The 22767-nt window shown below is 34.3% G+C and overlaps 1 protein-coding gene and 1 pseudogene across 5 annotated transcripts; both read right to left on the bottom strand.

Moving 5' to 3' along the window:
• Positions 1 to 653: 653 nt before the first annotated feature.
• VLN1 (villin-like 1) lies at positions 654 to 22076 on the bottom strand. Of its 5 annotated transcripts, none has more exons than XM_088518950.1 (23): positions 21889 to 22076; positions 20814 to 20925; positions 19640 to 19739; positions 19200 to 19268; positions 18472 to 18708; positions 17595 to 17772; positions 17365 to 17494; positions 16896 to 17061; positions 15657 to 15807; positions 15461 to 15546; positions 15209 to 15364; positions 14779 to 14847; positions 14452 to 14520; positions 14213 to 14350; positions 13660 to 13788; positions 13084 to 13231; positions 12947 to 12957; positions 12034 to 12174; positions 11549 to 11674; positions 10903 to 10965; positions 10455 to 10671; positions 1491 to 1669; positions 654 to 959 (listed from the first exon to the last, which is right to left on the bottom strand). In XM_088518950.1, the coding sequence occupies exons 2-23, from the start codon at positions 20867 to 20869 to the stop codon at positions 846 to 848; spliced, it is 2733 nt and encodes a 910-aa protein (XP_088375076.1). In that variant the 5' UTR covers positions 20870 to 20925; positions 21889 to 22076; the 3' UTR covers positions 654 to 845. The 5 variants fall into 5 exon arrangements, with proteins under 5 accessions (XP_088375076.1, XP_059429965.2, XP_059429967.2 ...); XM_059573982.2 differs by lacking the exons at positions 654 to 959; positions 1491 to 1669 and adding exons at positions 9034 to 9306; positions 9784 to 9941 and having other exon boundaries at positions 12929 to 12957; positions 13660 to 13797; positions 21889 to 22070; XM_059573984.2 differs by lacking the exons at positions 654 to 959; positions 1491 to 1669 and adding exons at positions 9034 to 9306; positions 9784 to 9941 and having other exon boundaries at positions 13660 to 13797; positions 21889 to 22070.
• Positions 4352 to 7622, bottom strand: LOC132163137 (disease resistance protein Roq1-like; annotated as a pseudogene).
• Positions 22077 to 22767: the final 691 nt, after the last annotated feature.

The following is a 22767-nucleotide window of genomic DNA, read 5'->3' as shown; positions in this document are numbered from 1 at the left end:
CTTTGCCACCGGCCAAAAAATTATTGGAGATTTTTTGCAAAATAAATTGTAGAGGTCGCTTTGGTGAGAAAAAAAAAAAAAAAAAAAACTAAATTTTTTCTTGAATCTTGTAATTTTTGCCGTTTATTTCTACAATGTGGGATCGACTACAGCATGAGTTAATCAATTATTCGTTATGACGTAAATTAAAAGTTTTCGTCAAACTATTGGATGGTAAATTAACAGTTTTTGTAATTTTGACATCCTATGGACCAGTTTGATATAATTGCAATAAATAACTTTTTCAAAATGGGAGAAAAAAAAAAAAAAAAAAACACAATATAAAGGATTCTTAACACTTGAAATTAGCAGAAGATTGATAATGCGTGCACAAATTTTTTCGAGGATTGTTACACATACTTCAAAGCATTTACTTCAAGGCGTAGCTATAAAAATCACCACCAAATGAAATAACAAATAATAAAAGTAATTGTAGAATTCAATGGTGATTTCACAATCACGATAGGAAGTGAGTACTTGGGAAGATGTATATCAATTCTAAATACTTTCTTGTGTTATGTGGATGTTCACTTAAAAAAAAGTTTCTTCTTGAGTTATATAAATATATCATAACATTGCACAATGGAAATTTTTTAAAACTATGTCAAAAGTGTCTGAATTCTACTGGATCATACACATAATAACATCCTGAATGAAATGATTTGAGTGAGATGACAAATTAAACTTTTTGGCCAAATCTTTAATCAAGGATTTCTATCTAAGAAGAAAAATCTGTTGATACTCGACAACGGAAAAATATCATGAGTTGAGATCATCATCTAGCTTTAGTCTCATGACAGCATGCCCTAAAATAGATCAAGAGACATCTTTAGCTTGTTCTGTCTCCATTTAGGAAGCCCGTAGAAAGCTCGTTTCGTCATTCCGAATTTTTCTAGAAACTCCTCGTCGGATAAATATGCCTGCAGCCACAAGAATGTGCAGACCTCTTTAGTTACAGATGGATCATAGAGAGTGGTAGTAGTAATGAATGTACAAGTGATGTGATGTGATCAAACTACACAATAACCGTATGAAGTTTCTGTTGTATGCTAATGTCAACTAATAATAATATGCTGCAGTTTTCAGAAGGCTAACATTCCTAGCACCGGAGGTGGAAGTGGCAAGCGAAACTAGTTTAATTGCAACAAAATAGTAGTTTGATGTATCTAAGTGTCACAACTATCAATTTATGGGGCAAAATAAAAAATGACTGTTAATTGAGAGGGCCAAAGTATGCTTTTCCCTAAAAATTTGTTTGAAAACTGAGACATATATAAGCTTGACATTCTCTCCCCTTGTTGCCACAATGCTGCTATGGATTTATTGGTAGGAGAAAGAAAGGAAAAAAAAAAAGATTTTATTTTCCAAGAAGTTAGGACCAAAGTTCTTACTAGAACACTACAATGAACTAGGCACCTGTACATCTGTAAAGAAGGAAAAGGGGCATGTACCTCTCTTTTAGTTACATCTATTCCTGCTACCGGGTCACTAGAAATCACTTTCAACCGTTCATATGGATATGATAACAAGTTCATGCAATCTCCACTTCCATCAGCCTGGATAAGACCCACACCCTGAGAAGGTGACCTGGGTTCTGCTGCTGGAGATGCTGCAGAAACCAAAGATTCATCTGCACAGAGAGAGAGAGAGAGCTCAAAAAAGTTATAAAAAGAAGGACAAAAAAACACAAGGTAATTGATAAAACACAAAAAGGAAATGATCTTAGATATCTTCCTCTATATAACAAAGTGTCTATGAAAACACAGCATGTCTAAAATTTGTTTAAAAAACAAGTCGTTTGAAATATGACTTTCTAGCAAATTAGCACTCATTCTCTCTTCTTTTGCAAACCATGCATGCTTGTTGTATACATCTCTAACAAGAGGCATGCTCCAAAATATTTGAAGGCATCTCATGCATTTAACAGAACATGCATCTCCCAAACATCCAAAACTCATGCATATGCGATATAATAAAGTACTTCGTGAAATCTTCCCACTGCTTCATCGGAGATCCACATGTACCATTTTAAGAAGAGGGTGATCTTACATTTGCCTTGTGTGATTGATTTATTTTTTCACTATTTTATGCTTTTTTTTAATCTTAAATTTAGTTCCGGGTATAATAACTACAAAATAAAACCTTTTTACTTTTCAATACAAAAAATTTAAAACCTTATATAACATCAATCATTTTCAGCTACAATAATGAAGACAAAAATGTTTTGCCAAACAAGGCCTTAATTTGATAAGATTATTATTAAATTTTATGTTATTAGTAATTTTAAAAGGAAATATGCTATACATCTTCTCTTGGTTATTCTCCTATTTTTTCGCTTTATAAAATTACAATTGGATCCATATGGCCCCACAGAATATGAATTTCATAAATATATTCAATGGTAATTTTAAAAAGTAAGAGGATAAAAGAAAAACCTGATAAGTAAATATAACATTTTCCTTTTAAAAGTTGTATTACATTTATAAAGACACAAAGAGGATTTTAGTTAACATTACTTTTTTGCATGTTAGAAACAAGTATTTTTTTTTAAAAAAAAATTAAAAACAAAATTAACGTAAATTTTATTATATGTATTTCACATTCAAACTATAATTGCTCCCTCTCTCTTTTGGCCCTTTTTTTAATGAAAAGTTATATGTATTCATCCAACTATCACACTATTGTCAATAACTTCCAAACTACTAAAAATTCTCCAAGTATCTTTTATCTGAAAAAGACAAAAATGTTTTTCCAAAATTGTCCTTTGTAATTAAAAAAAAAAAATACATATGTTTCTTACATGTAAATAGACATCCTTCATTTTCATCGACGAGGTTTGAGAAACTTCCTTTAATTCAGTTTAGAATGAATTTTTGTCCAAAATTGACATTTCATCTAAAAAAACAAAAAATGTTCTTAACCGTTTTTAAAAAGACAAAAACATTCTTACAAATTAAAAATAAAAATAAATAAAATTGAAGAGCCACCGCAGTGCCGTGGAAGGTAGCTCAAACGGGGGACATTCTTACGTAAAGCCGTCTATATTTATTCTCAAGTAATTTCTAATAGAAGTGAAAGCGGTCGTCCCTCTTTCCTTCCTTTAGAACACTTTTCCATTGAAGTATCTGTAAATAACGTGGCCACCAGCAGACTAACCAATCAAATACATGAGGAGTGTGCTTGTGTTGTACACTTCATTGAAAAGAAGAAAAAGATGCACTCATGTCACCCACGTCGCAGTGTCGTGGATATGTGGAAAGTTGACATGCGAGAAATATTAATGTCAATATTTTGCACATAATTTTTATATATCATCTTATAAATTAATTATTAAATTTGTACACTGAGGTGGACCTTATATAAGTTAATAATAGACTCTACAAATTTGATAGTTGATCTATTGAATTTGTAAGAAAATATAAAAAAAATATAGACAAATTATTAAGAAATGTTAGGTGTTTTCTTAGTCTTAGGTATATATTATTTTTTAAAAATTGGATCAGAGAAATAATAGTCAATTTTTTTTTTTTAAAAAAAAATAATATCTACCTAGAACCAAAAGAAACACCAAGAAAATACTTAGCATTCTCTCTCTCCTATATATATATATATATATAATTTTTAATTTATTTTGATTTTTGTGGTTAAAGAATAATTTGAAAAGATGTTGCGGAAATCCAAAGTTAGAAGCGGGCCATGCTGCTAATTAAGGCCTCCTCATAGTGTGAACTGCGAAGAGCGTAAGGAAACTTCTTTTCTTATTTTTTGGTAAGTTCTGTATTTTGGCTTTGGTTCTACGCAACTAGTCTCTCTTTCTCACGAACTTTCCTACTGTCTTTACCCGGATTTTAATTCTTTTCCTACTCGAGCGTGCAAATGTCATTATAATTTTCTTAATCTTAATGAGTGAATGTGGAAGTCCTTTTGACATGCGTTGTTCCCCACAGTGAAAGTAAAAGAGTTAAAAGAGTTTCTTAATGGGTGAATGTGTAAATTACAGAAGTGTCATAGAGCAGTACTTTTTTCAGATGAATTTCAGGAAAAATGTTGTTCTCTATCTCTCTTTATCTTTGAGATTTTGAATAAGACTCCTGTATTTTTAGATTTCAGGAACAATGTAGATAATTAGATTCTTTCATAGTTCTAACTAGAGTTGAAGATTAAGTCTGATACTCATAATTGATAAAAACGATTGATCACAAATTAAGGTAATTATGATGGCAAAACTTCCATAATTAATTACTTTTGTATACAACCAACAAGGCTAATGCATTATTACTCGATACATAAACCAGGAAGCATATATCTAAGCTCAAATACAAAAGTTACTACATAAAAATCCTGACCAATTTCTCATTGTTCCTAAAAGAACACATACAATAATTATAAGCTTCATGACACAATTAAATGGACACGTACGTGAGCGCCTCTATTTTGCCGCTTGCTAATGAAGTTGCCCTTCCAACATCTCAATCTCTTCCCTCATTTCAAGTATCTCTTCCCTCATTTCAATTATAAGCTTAGCGCCGCGTTCACAAATTGGTAGATCATACCAACCAAAAAAATTGCAATGTGATTGTTCGCCATATCGAGCGCATCCGAAGAAACGCCTTCCCCAGATTATCGTCGGTCCATGAAGTCGTTAGATGTGTTCTCAGACCACAGTAGCATTTCGGCGGCTCCCTAGATGACATCTAAAATTAACATAGATTTTGCCGCAAAACAAAAAACATATTTAGTTGACAATAACAATAACAATTTGCCAAATAACACATATTAGTTGAGCATCAGAGCAGTATGTCTATATATATGATCAACATACATGTCATTATACAATTGGGTCTGACATGTCACACTAACGGATTCCATCAAAGTTTTAAATGAAAGTTAAGAGTAGGAATCTATTTGCTTTTATTGCATACCAATATAAGTTATCAACAAATTTTTATGCCACTAGAAACTTGCAACTGTGTAACTACAGTGATTGACTTCACATTTTTTTTTTTCTAATTAGAAAGGTGAAAAGCACTAAAATGATTTAGAAATTATTAGAATCAGTTGCTAACTTGATTTAGAGAGTTCCGGAATCCGGATTTAAGATCAGACTTAAGAGTTATGTCAATCATGTTATTCAAACTGAGATGCATACTTGGAAAAAGGACAACTCTCATGCGTATGAGCATATCTTCATAACATGTCTATTGTGTTTGTGTATGCGCACATGTTTTTATACATAAATGTTGTCTCTTATCAATACTGCCAATCTTCAAATTCTTCATTTTCAAGATATCAGAAGTAAGTTGTTCTTGTAAATGAAGCAAACCAATTGGCTGTTCTGAAATTTCTCTAATGTTTAAAAGCCAACTGATTCCTTCAAATCCATCACACACTTGGATATAGACAGCTTTTCTACGGTTGTTTTACCTATTCCACCCATTCCATAAATTCCCACAATGCAAGCCTCACTCGTTCCAAGATTTAATAAAGATTTCACCTCTTCAACACTAGCATATATTATAATTGGGTGCATGGAAATATTCAAGTGAATAGGGTACCTGAAGCCAAACTTTTTCAACAATCAGTTTGATGAGCCTTGACTCATACCTGATCACAATGATTCAAAGGAAAATAGTTAAAACATGCACAAGGGTCAATAAATAAAAGAAAAAAGGAAAATTATGAATCTTCAGTACCAAAAGGATGTTATCATCTCATTCATTATGACTATTAAGTTACATCAAATTTATAGAGGCTATCATTTCAATATATTTCTATATAGTTTCTTGTTCGTCCCCAATAACATGCCACAAAACAATTTTTTTCTTTTCATTTTCCTTTTTTTCCTGTTCATGGAGAACGCCATTAACTGTTACAGGGAAAGTATGGTTAAAATATCCTTCACATCAAGTGTAGGACATTTTATCTAGAAGGCCATACTAGACTTGATAATTCTAGAACCAAGATCTCTCTCTAAATGGCATGATCTTTATATCCCAGTAGCATGGACATGGAACAGAAAACCATACAAAATTCAACTCAAAAACTAACTTTTCTATATGTGATTATACTGTATATACACTTCATCTTTATTGTAACTTCACATATTTAATTTAATTAAAAGTCTATGCCCAAAAATTCGGCTTTGGCTTGCATCATTTACTCCCCATCCGTGTGAAGACCGTTAAGAAGTTACATGTAGATCTCATTCCCATGAATTTGTAGCATATAGAGCTAAAAAGTGAAGCTACATCATACATGAGAAGCCTATCTTTGTGTTTTGTTAGAACAAGATCGATGCAGATCTTACCCATCTAAACAAAAAAGAAAATGATGAATTAAGAAGAAATGGAATAGAATGGAATGAATAGGTTAAAAAACTCATATTTTTTTCACTCTTTAATTATATTTGCTTCATATCTGTTAGAAAAATCTCTTGTTCAAGAACTTTAGATCAGCAAAACAATCTAGAATTATATGGGAAAATTGATTGCTAAGGCAAGAGCATCAGCACTGCTTAATCAATCTCTTTATTTTCTTGGACGAACTTGAAATACTGTTTGCTCCAGTCGGTAGAGCTACTGCTGTTTACAACATCACATATCACACTTCCCCATTGCCAAATAATTTTAGAGAAATGTGGGTGAGTAGCTTATAATTGTTTTCTGATTGAGGACTCATCGATATTTCGGCCACTAATCAGCAATTAGAATTTGTCCAAGTAAAAGGTGTATTTTCACAATGATTGAAGTATGCCACATTAATTTGAGATTGATTTGACCGAGGAAAATTTAGATCAAATTTGGATTCTAAGATAATCTTGAGAAATCTTTCTCAAAATTTTGTCAATCCACTTTTAGCTCAACTTTAATTTTTTTCAATCAATTTTCATCCAACATTTAAAAGAAAAAAAAAGGGACAAACAGTGATATAAAAATGTTGAAAAAAGCACAATAAACCATAGTATATTACCCATTTACAGCGTTGAGATCATAGCCGGAAAAGTTTGCAGCCTTAGTAAGAGCTTTTCTCCAGCTCTGCACCCTCTCCGTATCATTTTGATACTCCTCTTCATGCCTAATAAATGATTCAGCAAAAGTTCCAGTTTGTTTTCGAACGTCTGAAGGGTCCACGTGATAAAATATTAGAATAAGAATCTGGCCTATAGTACTATTCGTACAGCGAACTATTTCTGCAAGCTCTTTAAGGCACCAACTAGAAGAAGCATAGCCTTTAGAAAAAACCACAATAAAAATCCTTGATTTTTGTATGGCATTGAGTAGTTCGGTAGAAATGTCCCTTCCTCTTGGAAGCTCATCGTCATCTATAAAGCAGTTAATTCTGGCTTGCTCCAAGGCGGTGTAGAGGTGATCCGTGAAACTCTTTCTTGTGTCTTCACCTCTAAAACTCACAAACACATCGTACCTCCAACGATGTTTGGAAGATGGAAGGGTTTGAGTAGCCGTGGAAAAGGAGGGGATTGTTGTTGAATTTGATTGGACTGAAAAAGGAAACAAATCCTGTGAGTTAACAGACGGGGTGAAGCCTGTATAATCCCCAAAATCAAGATTTTTTGTTCTATACATTGAAAAATGAGAAAGACTCATTAAACATAATTCTAAATGCAATTTTTTTTTTTTTTTTTTTTTATACATTTAAAAAAAAAAAATCAAACAGCCGAGAACCAAGCCTTAGTGGAAATGGAGGTGAAAGTGAGAGTGGAATTAGCATCATCTGAATAATATCCAATTAATTATATTAAAGAAATACTTTTATTTTTTCAAAAAAATAAAAAAAATAAAAATACCCATTTCATTTGAAGTGGAGAGGATACCGGACCTCCTAAGAGAAAGCAAGTAATTTATTAACTCTTTTATGTACATCCCACATAATCATTTCAATTTGATGTGCGAGTGCTTGAAAACGGTACCATACGTCTTTGTTTGGATCGTGGACGACGAGAACCTTGCGAGACTCGTCTTGATATTCAGATCCTTATTCAATCTCCCGCTAGCTTGGTGTCGCAGTGGTGGCTTGGTAATGGGTTTAACGCTCCGTTTCTGGGTTTGACGGCCGATACTCTGATTAGGTTTCTGAGTAACGAGAGAGAGAGAGAAAGAGAGAGAGAGGTTCTACTATTGGGTTGAGTATTGAGGGATTGGAAATGATATAAAAGGAATTGGGAAAGGAAAGGGGCTGAGGGGGTGTATTCATCAAAAAACCTCAAAAAGAAAGAGAAAGGAGAGGGGCTGGGTCCCCTAGGATTCCCAGAGTTGGCGCCATTTTCTTTTAACTTTTTTTTTTTTTTCTTTTTTTTTCTTTTTTTTTTTTTGTAGTAGTAGTAGTAGTATTAGTAGTAGTAAGGGGGCTTTTCTTTCTTCTACAATGTGGGATCAATTACAGCATGTGTCAATCAATTATTAGTTATGACGTACATTAACAGTTTTTGTCAAACTATTGGATGGTAAAAGGTCCATTTTGGACACTTGGCTTATCCCGACAATTTTAAAGATACTTAATTTTGACATCCTACGGATCAGTTTCATATAATTGCAAGCCCCAAGGATTAAATAAATAACTTTTTTCAAAATGGACAAAAAAAAAAAAAAAAAAAAAAAAAAAAACAATATAAAGGATTCTTAACACTTGGAAATTTGCAGAAGATTGATCATGCGTGCACAAATTTTTTCGAGGATTGTTACACATACTTCCAAGCGTTTACTTCAAGGCGTAGCTATAAAAATCACCACCAAATGAAATAACAAATAGTAAAAGTAATTGTAGCATTCAATGGTGATTTCACAATCACGACAGGAAGTGAGTACTTGGAAAGATGTATATCAATTCTAAATATTTTCTTGTGTTATGTGGATGTTCACTTAAAAAAAAGTTTCTTCTTGAGTTATATAAATATATCATAACATTGCACAATGGAAAATTTTTAAAACTATGTCAAAAGTGTCTGAATTCTACTGGATCATACACATAATAACATCCTGAATGAAATGATTTGAGTGAGATGACAAATTAAACTTTTTTGCAAAATCTTTAATCAAGGATTTCTATCTAAGAAGAAAAATCTGTTAATACTCGACAACAGAAAAAAGTATCATGAGTTGAGATCATCATCTAGCTTTAGTCTCATGACAGCATGCCCTAAAATAGATCAAGAGACATCTTTAGCTTGTTCTGTCTCCATTTAGGAAGCCCGTAGAAAGCTCGTTTCATCATTCCGAATTTTTCTAGAAACTCCTCGTCGGATAAATATGCCTGCAGCCACAAGAATGTGCAGACCTCTTTAGTTACAGATAGATCATAGAGAGTGGTAGTAGTAATGAATGTACAAGTGATGTGATGTGATCAAACTACACAACAACCATATGAAGTTTCTGTTGTATGCTAATGTCAACTAATAAAAATATGCTGCAGTTTTCAGAAGGCTAACATTCCTAGCACCGGAGGAGGAAGAGGCAAGCGAAACTAGTTTAATTGCAAAAAAATAGTAGTTTGATGTATCTAAGTGTCACAACTATCAATTTATGGGGCAAAATAAAAAATGACTGTTAATTGACATTCTCTCCCCTTGTTGCCACAATGCTGCTATGGATTTATTGGTAGGAGAAAGAAAAAAAAAAAAAAAAAAAAAAAAGATTTTATTTTCCAAGAAGTTAGGACCAAAGTTTTTACTAGAACACTAGAATGAACTAGGCACCTGTACATCTGTAAAGAAGGAAAAGGGGCATGTACCTCTCTTTTAGTTACATCTATTCCTGCTACTGGGTCACTAGAAATCACTTTCAACCGTTCATATGGATATGATAACAAGTTCATGCAATCCCCACTTCCATCAGCCTGAATGAGACCCACACCCTGAGAAGGTGACCTTGGTTCTACTGCTGGAGAAGCTGCAGACACCAAAGATTCATATGCAGAGAGAGAGAGAGAGCTCATAAAAGTTACAAAAAGAAGACAAAAAACACAAGGTAATTGGTAAAACACAAAAAGGAAAGTCCCAGAAATTATTGTTGTGAAAATACTATAAAAGGAAGCCATGCACCCCCACCTCCCATTCTAACGGCAGGCATGAATGTATGAACACGATGATACTCCAACTTGAGTGGTTTAAATTCTAACTCTTGACAAATAGATAAAACAGAGTTATATTGGATAACCGAACCCAAAATTACCGGTAATTCATACCCCAATCATCCTATATATGTGCGATTCAGTAGAATGGTCCTTATTAGGCACTTAAATCATCCAATTGAATCAAATTTGGACTAGCCAATCCTCAACATCACATCCTTTAATTACCATAGTTATGTCACCATATATTTAAAAACTAAATTGAGTGCAGAAAACTATATCCACTGGTTTTTGTATTACTCCATGAATAAATTTAAGAATTTCTCCATTACCAGCACCACTAAGAGGAGAAGATCCTGAAAAGAGCTTTCTAACAATTGGAGTTGGTCCAGAAAACTGCTGATTGCTTGGAGACATCAAATTTGAACCTAAAACACTTGTAGCAGGAGATGCACTTCTTCCCTGTCCATTGGAACTGACAGACTTGCTTCTCAAACCATCTGGTGTAGTCTCCCTGGAGTATGCCTTCCATGAGCTTCTTACGGATACCTGAATACTCAAGTGAAGCAGTTAAAGAGGGGTAGAAATCTCCCAGAGTTGAACCAATCAAAAAGATCTAATATCACGTTGTCGGCATCGCAGTTCAGTTATAATATAATGGGATTTCAGGAAATAAACAAAAGAAATTCATCCTCAAACTGATAAAAACCAGGCTAATTGAGCACGAGAAGCTAAAACATATCATATCAAAATATTGAAATCTTCAGCAGAATCACTCACTTCTAAGTTCTGTGGTTTCCCCTTCAGAATAGCAAGCTTCCGTTCAAATGAGTTGCCATGCATCTACAAGGCAGAAATTCAATGAGATTGTTAAGTAAACCTGACAGGACTACCACCCTGCTAAGAGAAGTCAAGGAAATAATCTTAGATATCTTCCTCTATGTTACATGGACCTGGGACTTGACAAGACAATCTCAGGTGCCAGCATATGTAGCTTTAAAATTATTCTCACATTCAAATCAAAAAACAACCAGAAAGGCTGTCAGGTTTCAGTTTTCCTTCTTTAATTTCTAAGGTATAACAAAGTGTCTATGAAACACAGCGTGTCTAAAATTTGTTTAAAAAACAAGTCGTTTGAAATATGACTTTCTAGCAAATTAGCACTCATTCTCTCTTCTTTTGCAAACCATGCTTGTTGTATACATCTCTAACGAGAGGCATGTTAAAAAAACATTGGAAGACATCTCATGGATCTAACAGAACATGCATGTCCCAAACATCCAAAACTCATGCACACGCGATATGAAGTCTGAATAAAGTACTCCGTGAAATCTTCCCACTTCTTCATCGAAGTAGTTGCCAAGATATATCTATAAAATTCGATAGGAGATCGACATGTACCATTTTAAGAATAGGGTGATCTTACATTTGCCTTTGAGGAATCCCATTCAAAGAAACGAGTGAAAAATGGTGGCTCATGCCCTTCTGTAACAATAAAGATAGGAGTCTCCAGGGATAGCCCTTCAACGAGAATGTCCATCTCAAGAAATTTCTGCCAGATCCAAGTGAGATTATAAGAGCAAATGAGAACCCAGGTACAAGAGAAGACATCAATAGTTATGTCAACATAAGACTATAACGTTGACTGAATTTTTAATTAAAGCCATATGGGCTATTAATTTCCTAGCAAAAAATGTGTGGTATCCCTGTAGGCATACCCTGTGAAATAATTTATATAATGTGGAATGACATCTAGCCCTATGATATTGACCTTTTATCCCTGCAGTTATGGAGAAAACATATTTAATTTAGCTTGCACCTTGGTGCATGACCAATGACATCTAGCCCTATAATATTGACCTTTTACCACTGGGAAAATAATTTTTTAAGAGTTGAAAGTGAAAGATTTACCAGACCGAGAATAAGAGCTTGTTGCTTTGATCTAATATTTGAGTGGCATCCAATCCAAACATATATCTCTCTGTGGCAGTCTAGAACTAACACGTCTTCAGTAGTTAAATCATCCTGTGTAAAATTGTATATCTCTTTCACCTGAAAAGAATTCAGGCCAAACTAAAAAAATCATTTCATAGAAAGAACCAAGGAATATTTCAGACTTAAGAAAGTAATTTTACATGAGGACCATAATAGTTCCAATATGACATTAACTAACAAAAATATAGCGTTGATCCCAATTTGATTATTTAGTTTCAAATTTCTATGGGGGTGGTGTGTATAAAATACTAGTTGAATTTCACAAAATAAGCAGTCTACAGAACTGTGTTTTCTTCTTTGATGTAGAGCATCTAGTTGGAGAGGAATGATAAGACACTCAGAGGCAAAAAGTCCACAGGAGAGATCAAAATCAGTTTCCTTAAGGCATTATTAGTTGGGTTTGGTCCATCCTTATTTTAATAAAACCTCTTATTACTTGTCAAAAAAATAAATAAATCTTTAACTTATATACGGAAAAGAAAATTATGTGTTTATGCTTCACGTATTCGTTTTAATTCTTAACGCTTTCTGAAAGGCCTTTGGACTGAATTTCCCAGCAAAGATACTCCTAGTAACATTCCAAGGGATTTGATGCTAGGAACTTTCCCATAAAAGTGCACTTATCCTCAAGTTCCTTGTAACTGCTTCTGTACTCCCAAAAATTTGATAAATCAAATAATTAAATTTAAAATTTCACTCCCAAGGAGAAAGAAAAAAAAATCTCTGGAAATTTAACCAAAAAAACTATCATATGCAAAGTGTATATCATGTACTGAAAATGTTCAACAACTATTGGTGTATGAATGCTTACAGATTGTGTTAAGCGTACCTTGAAGTCTCCTGAAATGGGAAATTCGAACCAAGTGGCAAAGGAACCAGAACCCGTCATTAGACATGTTCTTATAGCTGAGATATTCGGAACTAAGGCAGAGCGACATTATCTCTTGACACGGGTATTTTTCCTACCTTCATTGGTGTTCAGAGCAAACAAATGTGGATCTTCTATGTATCCTTTCATCTCCTTTTCCCTTGGATACTCTGCTTTCCCACCAAGTGCATTCCAAAAAATGTCAGGTTCACTCCCTTCCCTCACTGATGTGGGTTGCCATGTTGGCTGCATACAGGATCAAGAAGGATAAAAGTTTTAATTTAAACAATAATTATTAGTAAAGTCCATACAAAGGAAAATCTATCATTCTTCTGTTTATCATGCGACAACTTTTCTTTAAGGGAAATGCTAGGTGTTTTTCTGGTGTTCTCCCGGTGTCCTTCCAACAGTGATGTGACTTCCAAAATTATCGTTAAATTTGAGATTATCATTATTGACTTTTAATCTATTGGTGAATTTAAAAACCACATCATAGTTGGGAGGATATCAGGAGAACACTAGAAGAACACCTAGCATTTTCTTTTCTTTAACCACCTACTGAAGGCCAAGAGCCATATTACAAATAATTTCATTTCTTTCTTTATCATAAGTCAAATTTTAATGTAGATAGAGATTGGAAATCATGTAAGAGTTCAAAGGCTGCTATTACATACATTTATCAATTCCAGCATTCTATCAAGGAGATCATGGTCTCTGGTCGAAGAGAGATTCCCAATCCAAGTGAAGATAAATGTTTCAGTTTGCAGAATGTAACAATAGGATGAGTTCAGGGAGCTTGAAACCTGCAACAGCTTCACTCCATGGTCAAAAGATAAACTATAGGGGCATATGCAGTCCTCATATAAAGGTAATAAAGCAGCGAAAGCAAGAGACGAAAATGCTAATGCCACTGTAGTTACAGAAAACAAAGATGTGCAGTGTGCACACCATACGACATTCAATGTTTGTATTAAAGATACATATATAATAATATATGACTAGGACACTTTTGAGGTTGTCAGAAGTGGATATGGAGATTTCAGAAACGCAACCTCATAAAATAAAATATTAATAAGAGTGTCATCACCCAAAAGGATGTTTCAGAAGGCATGCCACTCGCATGAGGGAGAGAAAGAGACAAAAGGGCCATTACTAGATAGATCGCGCTTCTCAAATAAGAGAGACCAATGGCATCACTATTAGACAGATTAGTTTGATCAAACTCACTGGATCAACTTGGATAGCTTGCATATTGTTTGGACTTGTCCCTTGAACTCGAAAAAGAGCTATCTTGTTTTCCTCATAAGTTTCATCCGCAATACCTTTTTCTGCTATAAATTTCTTGTATCCTTTGCTCATACCTCCCTACAAGAAAAGGCAAGATGGAAAACCAGAAGATGTCTCGTACTTAACACTAGATTAACTTGGAAAGCAGACTATATTTGACTTAAATAGTGAGAATGAACCTTCAAAATGATTAATGCCTGGAAAATCAAGAAAAATTGAACTGGCTCCTTGTCCTCTACGACTTGAGCCTGAATTAAAACATTTGAGGTAAATTAGAGAAATATTTGTAAGGCTAATGCAGGAAAGTCGATAAGTTAACAGTTACATTTGCAGGTCATGAAGTAATTGTTAAAACAAGCCACCATAATCAAGGAGACATTAGTAATACTTGAAAATTTCTTATTTAACATGTAGCATCAGGTTAGACTTTTGATAAGCTAACTAACATCATAATTGCATACGTGTTTCAACAGATTATGCACATAAGAACACAAATTAGAACTAACCAAAACAGGATCCCCCTTGGATGAATCAACAATTGCATTCATAAGGGAGATGGCGGCCTTTCTATCTTCCTGAAAGCATGAAAAGCAATATTCAAAAGAAAGAAATAATATGATTCAAAGGTTTATTAAGAGTAATTGGAAGCTCAATAATTGATTCACATACATTATAGAGAGATTTACCAAAAAATCAGGAAAGAAATAAGCACAAATTTTTAAAGTCAAGGAAGAAAGTATAGCTCACAACTTCAACAGAAATTTTTTTCAAGGCAAAACAGCGCTCATCTCTTTATTTTCATTTCCGGAAAAATAAATAAATGTAGAGTTATATCATTGGTTTTTTAAGCTACAATGACCGACTAACACCAGTTATAAGAACCATTAGTTTCAAGTGAATAAAAAACAACAGGCATAGATGATACACCATGCTTACCATTACACTCCTGCGACCAAGCCATGCATAAAACAAATTCTCATCCCTATCATTTCCAGGATATGTAAACTGCACTATATAACAATCCCCACTGAAAAGTTTTGTCTGCTCTAGAACTGGAAGAAGGGATAACTCATCACCATCAACCCGCCAAACCTGAAATGTTAAGATTGCATAAATACAAACTATAGGTTCTTATGAGCTGACATCCATAACTGAAAAAGAGTATCACAAGTTTTTACGGAAAGCTACTTTTAGTGAGCCTCTGCAATTTATAAAATGCTCAGAGTCATCTTCAGGAATCTCTTTCACATCATAACCCTGTTGCTTGAATATTGCTGGAAAAGAAAAGGTAAGATTATAGTTATTACAAGTACAGCAATGCTACTATTGTACTGCTTTTTTTTCCCAAGAAAACTATATTGCGAATTGGCAGAAGGTACTAAACCTGCTACTTTCCCTCGACCTTCCTCATATAGCTTGGGCTCCACTTTTTGAGGCCAATTATCAAAGTATGACCTAAATATGGCACTTTCTAATCCTTCAGTTAAAAACGTTAATTGGGTTCCAGTTGACCTGTCCTGATTTCTGAGGAAATCCTGTAAAAGGGTAAACCAGTAGTCACATCAGTTATGAAATAATGTCCTCAACCTGTGAGTAAGTTTGGTCGTTACATTCATTGAGAAAGGCAGCCTTCCAAATGTGCGTGGCACATTTTACATGTACACAATGGCACTTATACATGCTAATGGTTTCACATCTACAGTGTTTTAAATTATTTAGAGTCTTATTATTTTTATCTTTTGTGTCATTTTATTCTTTGCTCAGGAACAAGGTGCATAAAGCCAACAAGAGTAACCATTGCCCATTTATTGGCAGAAACTTCTAATTTTGATCACATAGCCCCAAGCAGAACTTTATTGATATAAACGAGAAGAGTAAGCTGCCCTGTCTGGTTGCAAATAAGGTTGTGATGTCTGAAAAGACCATTATCTTAAGACATGCTCGAAATGTGTGAAAAGACTAAAGTAACCAATGACACACATTAGAGAATAAAGTTGGTTTGACTTTGACGCGATCCCACAGAGAGCCAAGCAAGAGTCCTATCTCTCTTTATGATTTTATTTCTATGCTAACAGTTTCCCTTTTTCCCTTTCTGCCTTCATTTTTTTTTTTTTTCTTTTTTTTTTCAATTTGCAGAGTTAAGGGATAATATATTATTTCCTCATTGTCATAACCGCTAACATAGAATCATTGGGTGACCACTTGAACATGTGTGTCAAATGTGCGGCCTACTAATGTGCAAAAAAGATTGAGCAACTTTTCTACTATATTAACAATAAATCCTTGTAACCAGACAATTTCACAGGTATATTACATAAATTCAAATCACATGTAATGTCAAACTATTAGACATAATGATGGTAGTAACTCATAATCCAAAGTTTATATTAAAAGTATCAGGGATTGGCAACATCAATTTGTTTGGTCATGCTGTCCTATCAAAACCTATGCAATGATTAAATCATGAGCTTTGAATCCGTTTTCCTGAATAATTGTACCATTTTCCTTTCTGATCTGCTTTCCCCTCTCACCATGCACTCACTCCTCAACAACTCAGTGATCTGTCTTTAATGTGTGAACTCTCATAGGGGAGAGGGAGAGAATGAGGAGAACTAACTCTTACTTCTGATGAGGAGATTGATATCTTCCGTTCCGAAATCGAGCTTTGTCTTCCCATCCAAACAAAAACCTCACCACCACAGTCCAACAAATAGCACTTGTCTGTCTCGAGCATTTTTTTATCCAATGAATCAGTTCCAGTTTGAGATAGTTTTCCCTGAGTAGTTATCCTGTTGATAAGAATACATTCAGATATTGGTCAGGGGTACACTGTTACATGTGAAAGAAATACAGTAGACATACATGCACAAACACAACTTGCTAAGTTGCTATCATCTAGTATCTGCTATAAATATCAGAAAGTAATAGGTATTTTATATACCCTTTTTTTCATTACTAAGCATATATTGGCTCACTAATATGCATTGTTTTGCAAAACTCCTCAGTCATAAGTAAATGGCTGGGTTTCTGATTGCAGATCAAAAGAGATTGAATTGGCATAGATGAATCTTGAAAGATTAAGGCAAACTCACCAGAATAGTTTCATTGAGGGAGTGTCAGACTGTTTCTGAAAAGAAGGCGAGTCCCGAGGAATGGGAGCAAAACCACCGAATAAACTCCAGAACTCACCTACATCAGAATCACCGACAAACTTTCCATCCTCTGCAGCATTTAAAGAATTAGCAGCTGGAATATCTTTTCCTTGAAAGAGCAAAAAAAAAAAAAACAAAAAAAAAAACAGAGAGATTAAAAAGATCCCAACCTATTGTAGCCACCTCACATTTTCCACCATGCTTATTCTCTTTGATATACTGAACAACCTCCAAAGCTTTAGCTCTTTCTTGTATGCTAGAGTTGCACCCACTGAAGAGGAAAATTTTTGATGCAGTGTCAAGAATGAATACATCATTGTGGTTCAATGACGACCGGGAAAAAGGCACCTGTGAACATGCATAGCAATAGAGATTATATTCCAGACAATTCACAGTTAGGCCTACATAAAGGATAATAGTTAGTATTTGTTAAGAAAATAAAAGTGGAAAGTAAAATGATTTCAACATCAAGAAGTCATTATTTGGACTATCCTTATTAAAGCATTAGTTAAATGATAAAATTTACTATTTCCTATCAGCTTAATCTTTTAAAACAATTGGTGATTTAACATGGTATCGGATCAAAGGTGTCTTGAGTTCAACCCTAACTCCAAAATTTACCTCATATTTTAGTTAAATATTCCACATGTTGAGCCTCACTTGTTGAAAGGAAGTTTGAGCTCACACATGAGGGGAGTGTTAAAGTATGAATTAAATTATTAAATTCACCATTTTCCATCAGCTGAAGGTTTTGGGACTTGGTGATGTAACAATCCTGTTTGTAGAAATTGATTTATGATCAGCTCAATTTCATGCATCTTTAAAGTATGTAACACACAAACCAGCATTTAATTTATCCATACAATAATTACCACCAATCTATACATTTATATAGAATAATTCAAATGGTGATATAGGAATCACTACGTAAGGATAAGGATTTTAATGAGTTGTCCATGAGAATGATTTGGCACTTTTAAGTAACAGTTGGCTCTTTCAACAATAAAATTACAATCGGTCATTCAGGAAGCTTCAAATGAGGCTTACTTCTTTAATGTGAACGACATGGTCTCCCTTGCATGTTAACAAGCTGACTTTGTATGTTTCACCATTTAAGTGGCCTTCTTGTGAAGAATATGCTCCTTCAATGGGTATAATACAAGGTTTGAAGTAAGACAAAAATCTTTCCGTTTCTAGGCCTTGAAGCTCCCTATATTGGACAGTGCAGGACCCTAGAGCAGCATCCAATTCGAGTGCCTTGTCTGATGCCAAGGCTGAGTCCACCTGCCAATAAAGTATGCAACCATAAAAGACTGCAAAATGATATGAGTTTACCATATCAAATATATTATCCAAGTTTTATCTACATTTACTGCCTTTGAATATGTACATGAAGATCATCTGGACAAAACTAGCCATGGAATTTTAACTAATCTCCTAGGTCATATTCTTATCATAATGCAATAGCATTGAATTTGAAGCTGTGTTCTTGTCAGATCTTTCTTGCCCACACATTTGCTCTGCCTTTTATGTTTAAAATGGGGAGCAAGACTGATGGATCATTATATTCTGATCATCAACTGCCATCTTCTTTAACCTAATAAATTTCTTCAATGCTAATCTTGGATTCAGAGGATTAGTATTCCTATCAATTCTCTTGCATGTAGATGAGTAGTCATAATATCTAAAGCTGGTTCTCTGCCTCAATAGCATAAAATCTTAATAGCAATATTGAACTTTACCAAGTCCATGGATACAGAACATGATGTGATTACCTTGTTTGAATCATTTCCCAGCCAATAATGTATGTCATGCTGAGGAGGGCCGGTTTTGGGCAAAACAGTCTGCCTCGGACAATAAACAAGTGAAAAGGTTAAGTTCATTGCATGCTGAAGTAACAAAAGTAATATGCTCATACAGTCATCCCCCCAATAAAGTTTCAATATTCTGGAAGAGAATTCCATCTTTAAATGAATGGAAGAAATTTCTGAGAGAAACACTTGAATCTCCCAACTGTTAGGTAAAAGATCCAGTATTTGAAGTTATTCTAGTGCGTTTTGATATAGGGATTCCACAGTTCAGGCAGAGACACTGTAAGCATGTAGCTAGACTTACTCCAAGGTAAGTCAAGTCTGGATTGAGCAGGCATTTTTCATATGATAGCTTCAAAAATAGCAACAGGGAAATGAAATGGACAAAACCTGCTCCAACTTACATTCAAAATTATGTATGCATTTCCAGTGTAAAGTTTTCCATGCGAAGACTTTGGGACACGTACCAGCCGTAGGCTCTCAATACACCATATTTCTAAACCACTAGCACAAGAAAGTTAAGGATACATAAATAAACTTGAATGGTGAAACATGATGTAAAACAAGTCAATGAAACACATTTCCAGCCCGGGACAATATGCAACACCTCAATCTCACATTAGAAAGATAAATAACTCACATAAAGTGGATAGATTATAAAAGGCACTCATAGTTACTGAGTCATACATTGGTTCCTTATTAGATGAGGGTGAACTTTATAGGTGATTCTAGGAAGTTCCAATTGCAACTTAACTAGTCGTTTCGAAGTAATAGTACAAATATGGCTAACGCTTTCTCCGGGTCATTACGAATGGTATCAGAGTAACCTAGTAACAACATGTGGTTCTAGAGCACTGCATAATGTGACCCTAACGAGGACGTTAGGGATTCAAGGGAAAGATTGTAACACCCCAGTCCTACATTGAGAAGATGAATAGCCCACTTAGAGTGATGAATTATAAAAGGCACTCATTGGTCCTAAGTCCCACAATGGTTCCTTAATAAGTGAAACTAGGCTTTACAAGTGATTCCAAAAAACTTCAATTGCAACTTGACTAGTCCTTTAGAAGTAATAGCGCAAATGTAGCTAGCATTTTCCCTAGATCATTACACAATGTGTGTCTAATTGTCTATTCCACAATTCTACAAGTTGAACCTTGTCTGCTAAAGCTCAATTCATTGCTTGTTCGTTAGCGCAACTTGAAATGCACAACAGTAATCAATTGTGTCCAAGCTTTAATTCAGTAACGATTTTTAGTGTCATAGATACTGGTAACAACCTCCTTTACTATATTTGTCTCTTATTTCAACATAAAGTGTGTTGTGAACACCTTTACTATTGCATTGCCCAATTTTCCTGTTCAGGTGCTCAATTAAATTTCAGTTAACTGAATTTGCATCTGCACTGATTAGGAATTACAAACTTGAATAGTAGCTGGCATCTTTTATAAGAGAATAATAATAGCTATGTTGCTATGTTCCACAACGCAAAAACGTGGATATAAAGAAGTGTTATCAAAGTCAAGTCATGAGTTGCACTACAAACAAATGTTGAAATAAAATTGTTTATAAGGATACGCCTTTGATCCTGCACCCTCAAATGCTGAATCTGTGTCTTTACTGAGAAGAGACATCGTCTCTCATGGCCTTGTTACTCCACAAAACAACCAGTGGAAACTTGCAATTATTTCTGCAGTCCAGGCATTAAGTTTCATTAGTGCAAATACATATGTGAGGTTCATCTTTTTACAATAATAATATTTACGAGTGAAATATCGATCTTTTCCCCTTTACAATCCAGTCATAAAAGGAGTTAAGACATTCTAGTGAAATGAAATTAACTAATGTGTTTCATATGGCAATTAAATTAAGTCTATCAACATGTTCAGTATAATACAAGAGATGCCGATATTTTTCCCAAAGATAACACAATCATGTTACTGTATTATCATAGTACGAAAACTTAAGGCATCCAAGGAAAATGAAATTTATCTATTGCATATGGCACAATGTTTGGAATCTTCATACCAGTTGAAATAAGTCTCTCTGTTGATATAAATATAAGGTTCAAGAAATTTCGTAAGACATCTCTTATGATTAGTTTCGCATAACAAAGCTAAGGTGTAAATGAAAAGATTGGAAATGTAGAAATGCAGATTAATGCATTGATAATACTTTGAAAATTGCTTAGAAATCCCGTCTTAGACTTGGAATCTACTCAATACTTTTTGGGTTGTCATCGTATATATCTTCTCTTAACATCTAAACTCAGATGGTGACATTAAGCCCTCTACATTATTCATGTTTGAAAATAAATCTAAGCACCCATTGAGGAGGGTGAACAGAAACAACTCATTCCTTCAAAGGCCAGCCAGCAAAAAAACAGTAACATATTCCTCCACAAGCATGGAAATGCAGTCCTATCTCCATAAGCACTTGGCCATAAACAAACACAAATTTGAAAGACAATACAGAGAACCCCCAGTTCACCTTTGCTCAAATAAAAATTCCCAACCATCTGTTGAATCATTGTGGGTTTGAAAATAAAAAGTAACAGTTTTAGAGTAAATGAAAAGCAAGACACTTTAGTGGTCTAAACAAGTTCAAGATAAACTGAAAAATAAATAAGCATAATTCAGTTAGTAGATCTTACCAATATCTCTGCGTAAGATTTCGGATGATTAAAGCAGTTGGACCCAAATTGTGTTATTTGTCCAATAGACAAAGAAGGATCAAAAACTGGGATATTCCTATTTCTCTTGGCCCCTTGAAAGATAAAGTTGAAGAGAGAAAAAAGAAAGAAAGAAAAAAAAAAAAGTCGGGGAAATTTGTACAGTTCTAAAGAGTACTAAAGAAAGTGGAGAATTGAAAGCCGAAAGGAGAGAGCTTGGCTTTATCATCCAGCTCAGAAGGGACCCACGAAGGACAAACTTTTTGCTGTTCTGTTCGCTCTGTTCCCGCATGTTGCCAAGTAAAGAGATGTTTTCCCGCTCTTCATGGATGAGTACTTAATGGGACGGCTTGTTTTTGACTATTGAAAGTCTGAATTTAATACCTTTATTAGGATTAAGATATCTTAACCAACGGTATAATATTTAAAATTATAATCTTTTTTAATTAATAATTCAAAATTTATAAAACTCTTGAGACTCATGACCTTTAGCACACTAGAACTAGTTAAAAAGTTTAGTCAAATTTTAGTTGCTAACAACTGGGTTTTTTAAAAGTGTTTATGGTTTTGGCTTTGAAAAAGAGCTTTGAAAAAAAGGTGAAACTTGAGCACTGACTTGGTGGTGGTGGGGATATTTGAAGTAAATGTTTTATATGCTTGGTATATTTTGAGAAGTACTTTTAAAAAATAAAAAAAATTGGAAAGATTTACACAAAATAAAAAGAACAATTACTGTAGTTTACACTCCACGATGGTAGCATCAGCCATGACAATATCCATGCCACTGTCCAAGTAGCAATCACACAATTGCTGGATATATTGGGTAACCATCGAGAGGCTGTCAAAAGTTTTATGACGGAC

The sequence above is a fragment of the Corylus avellana genome, chromosome 8 (genome assembly GCF_965113065.1).
Source record: "Corylus avellana chromosome 8, dhCorAvel1.hap1.2, whole genome shotgun sequence".
Taxonomy (NCBI): domain Eukaryota; kingdom Viridiplantae; phylum Streptophyta; class Magnoliopsida; order Fagales; family Betulaceae; genus Corylus; species Corylus avellana.
The sequence above is the reverse complement of the archived record's forward strand: the minus strand, read 5'-3'. Positions and strand labels throughout refer to the sequence as shown.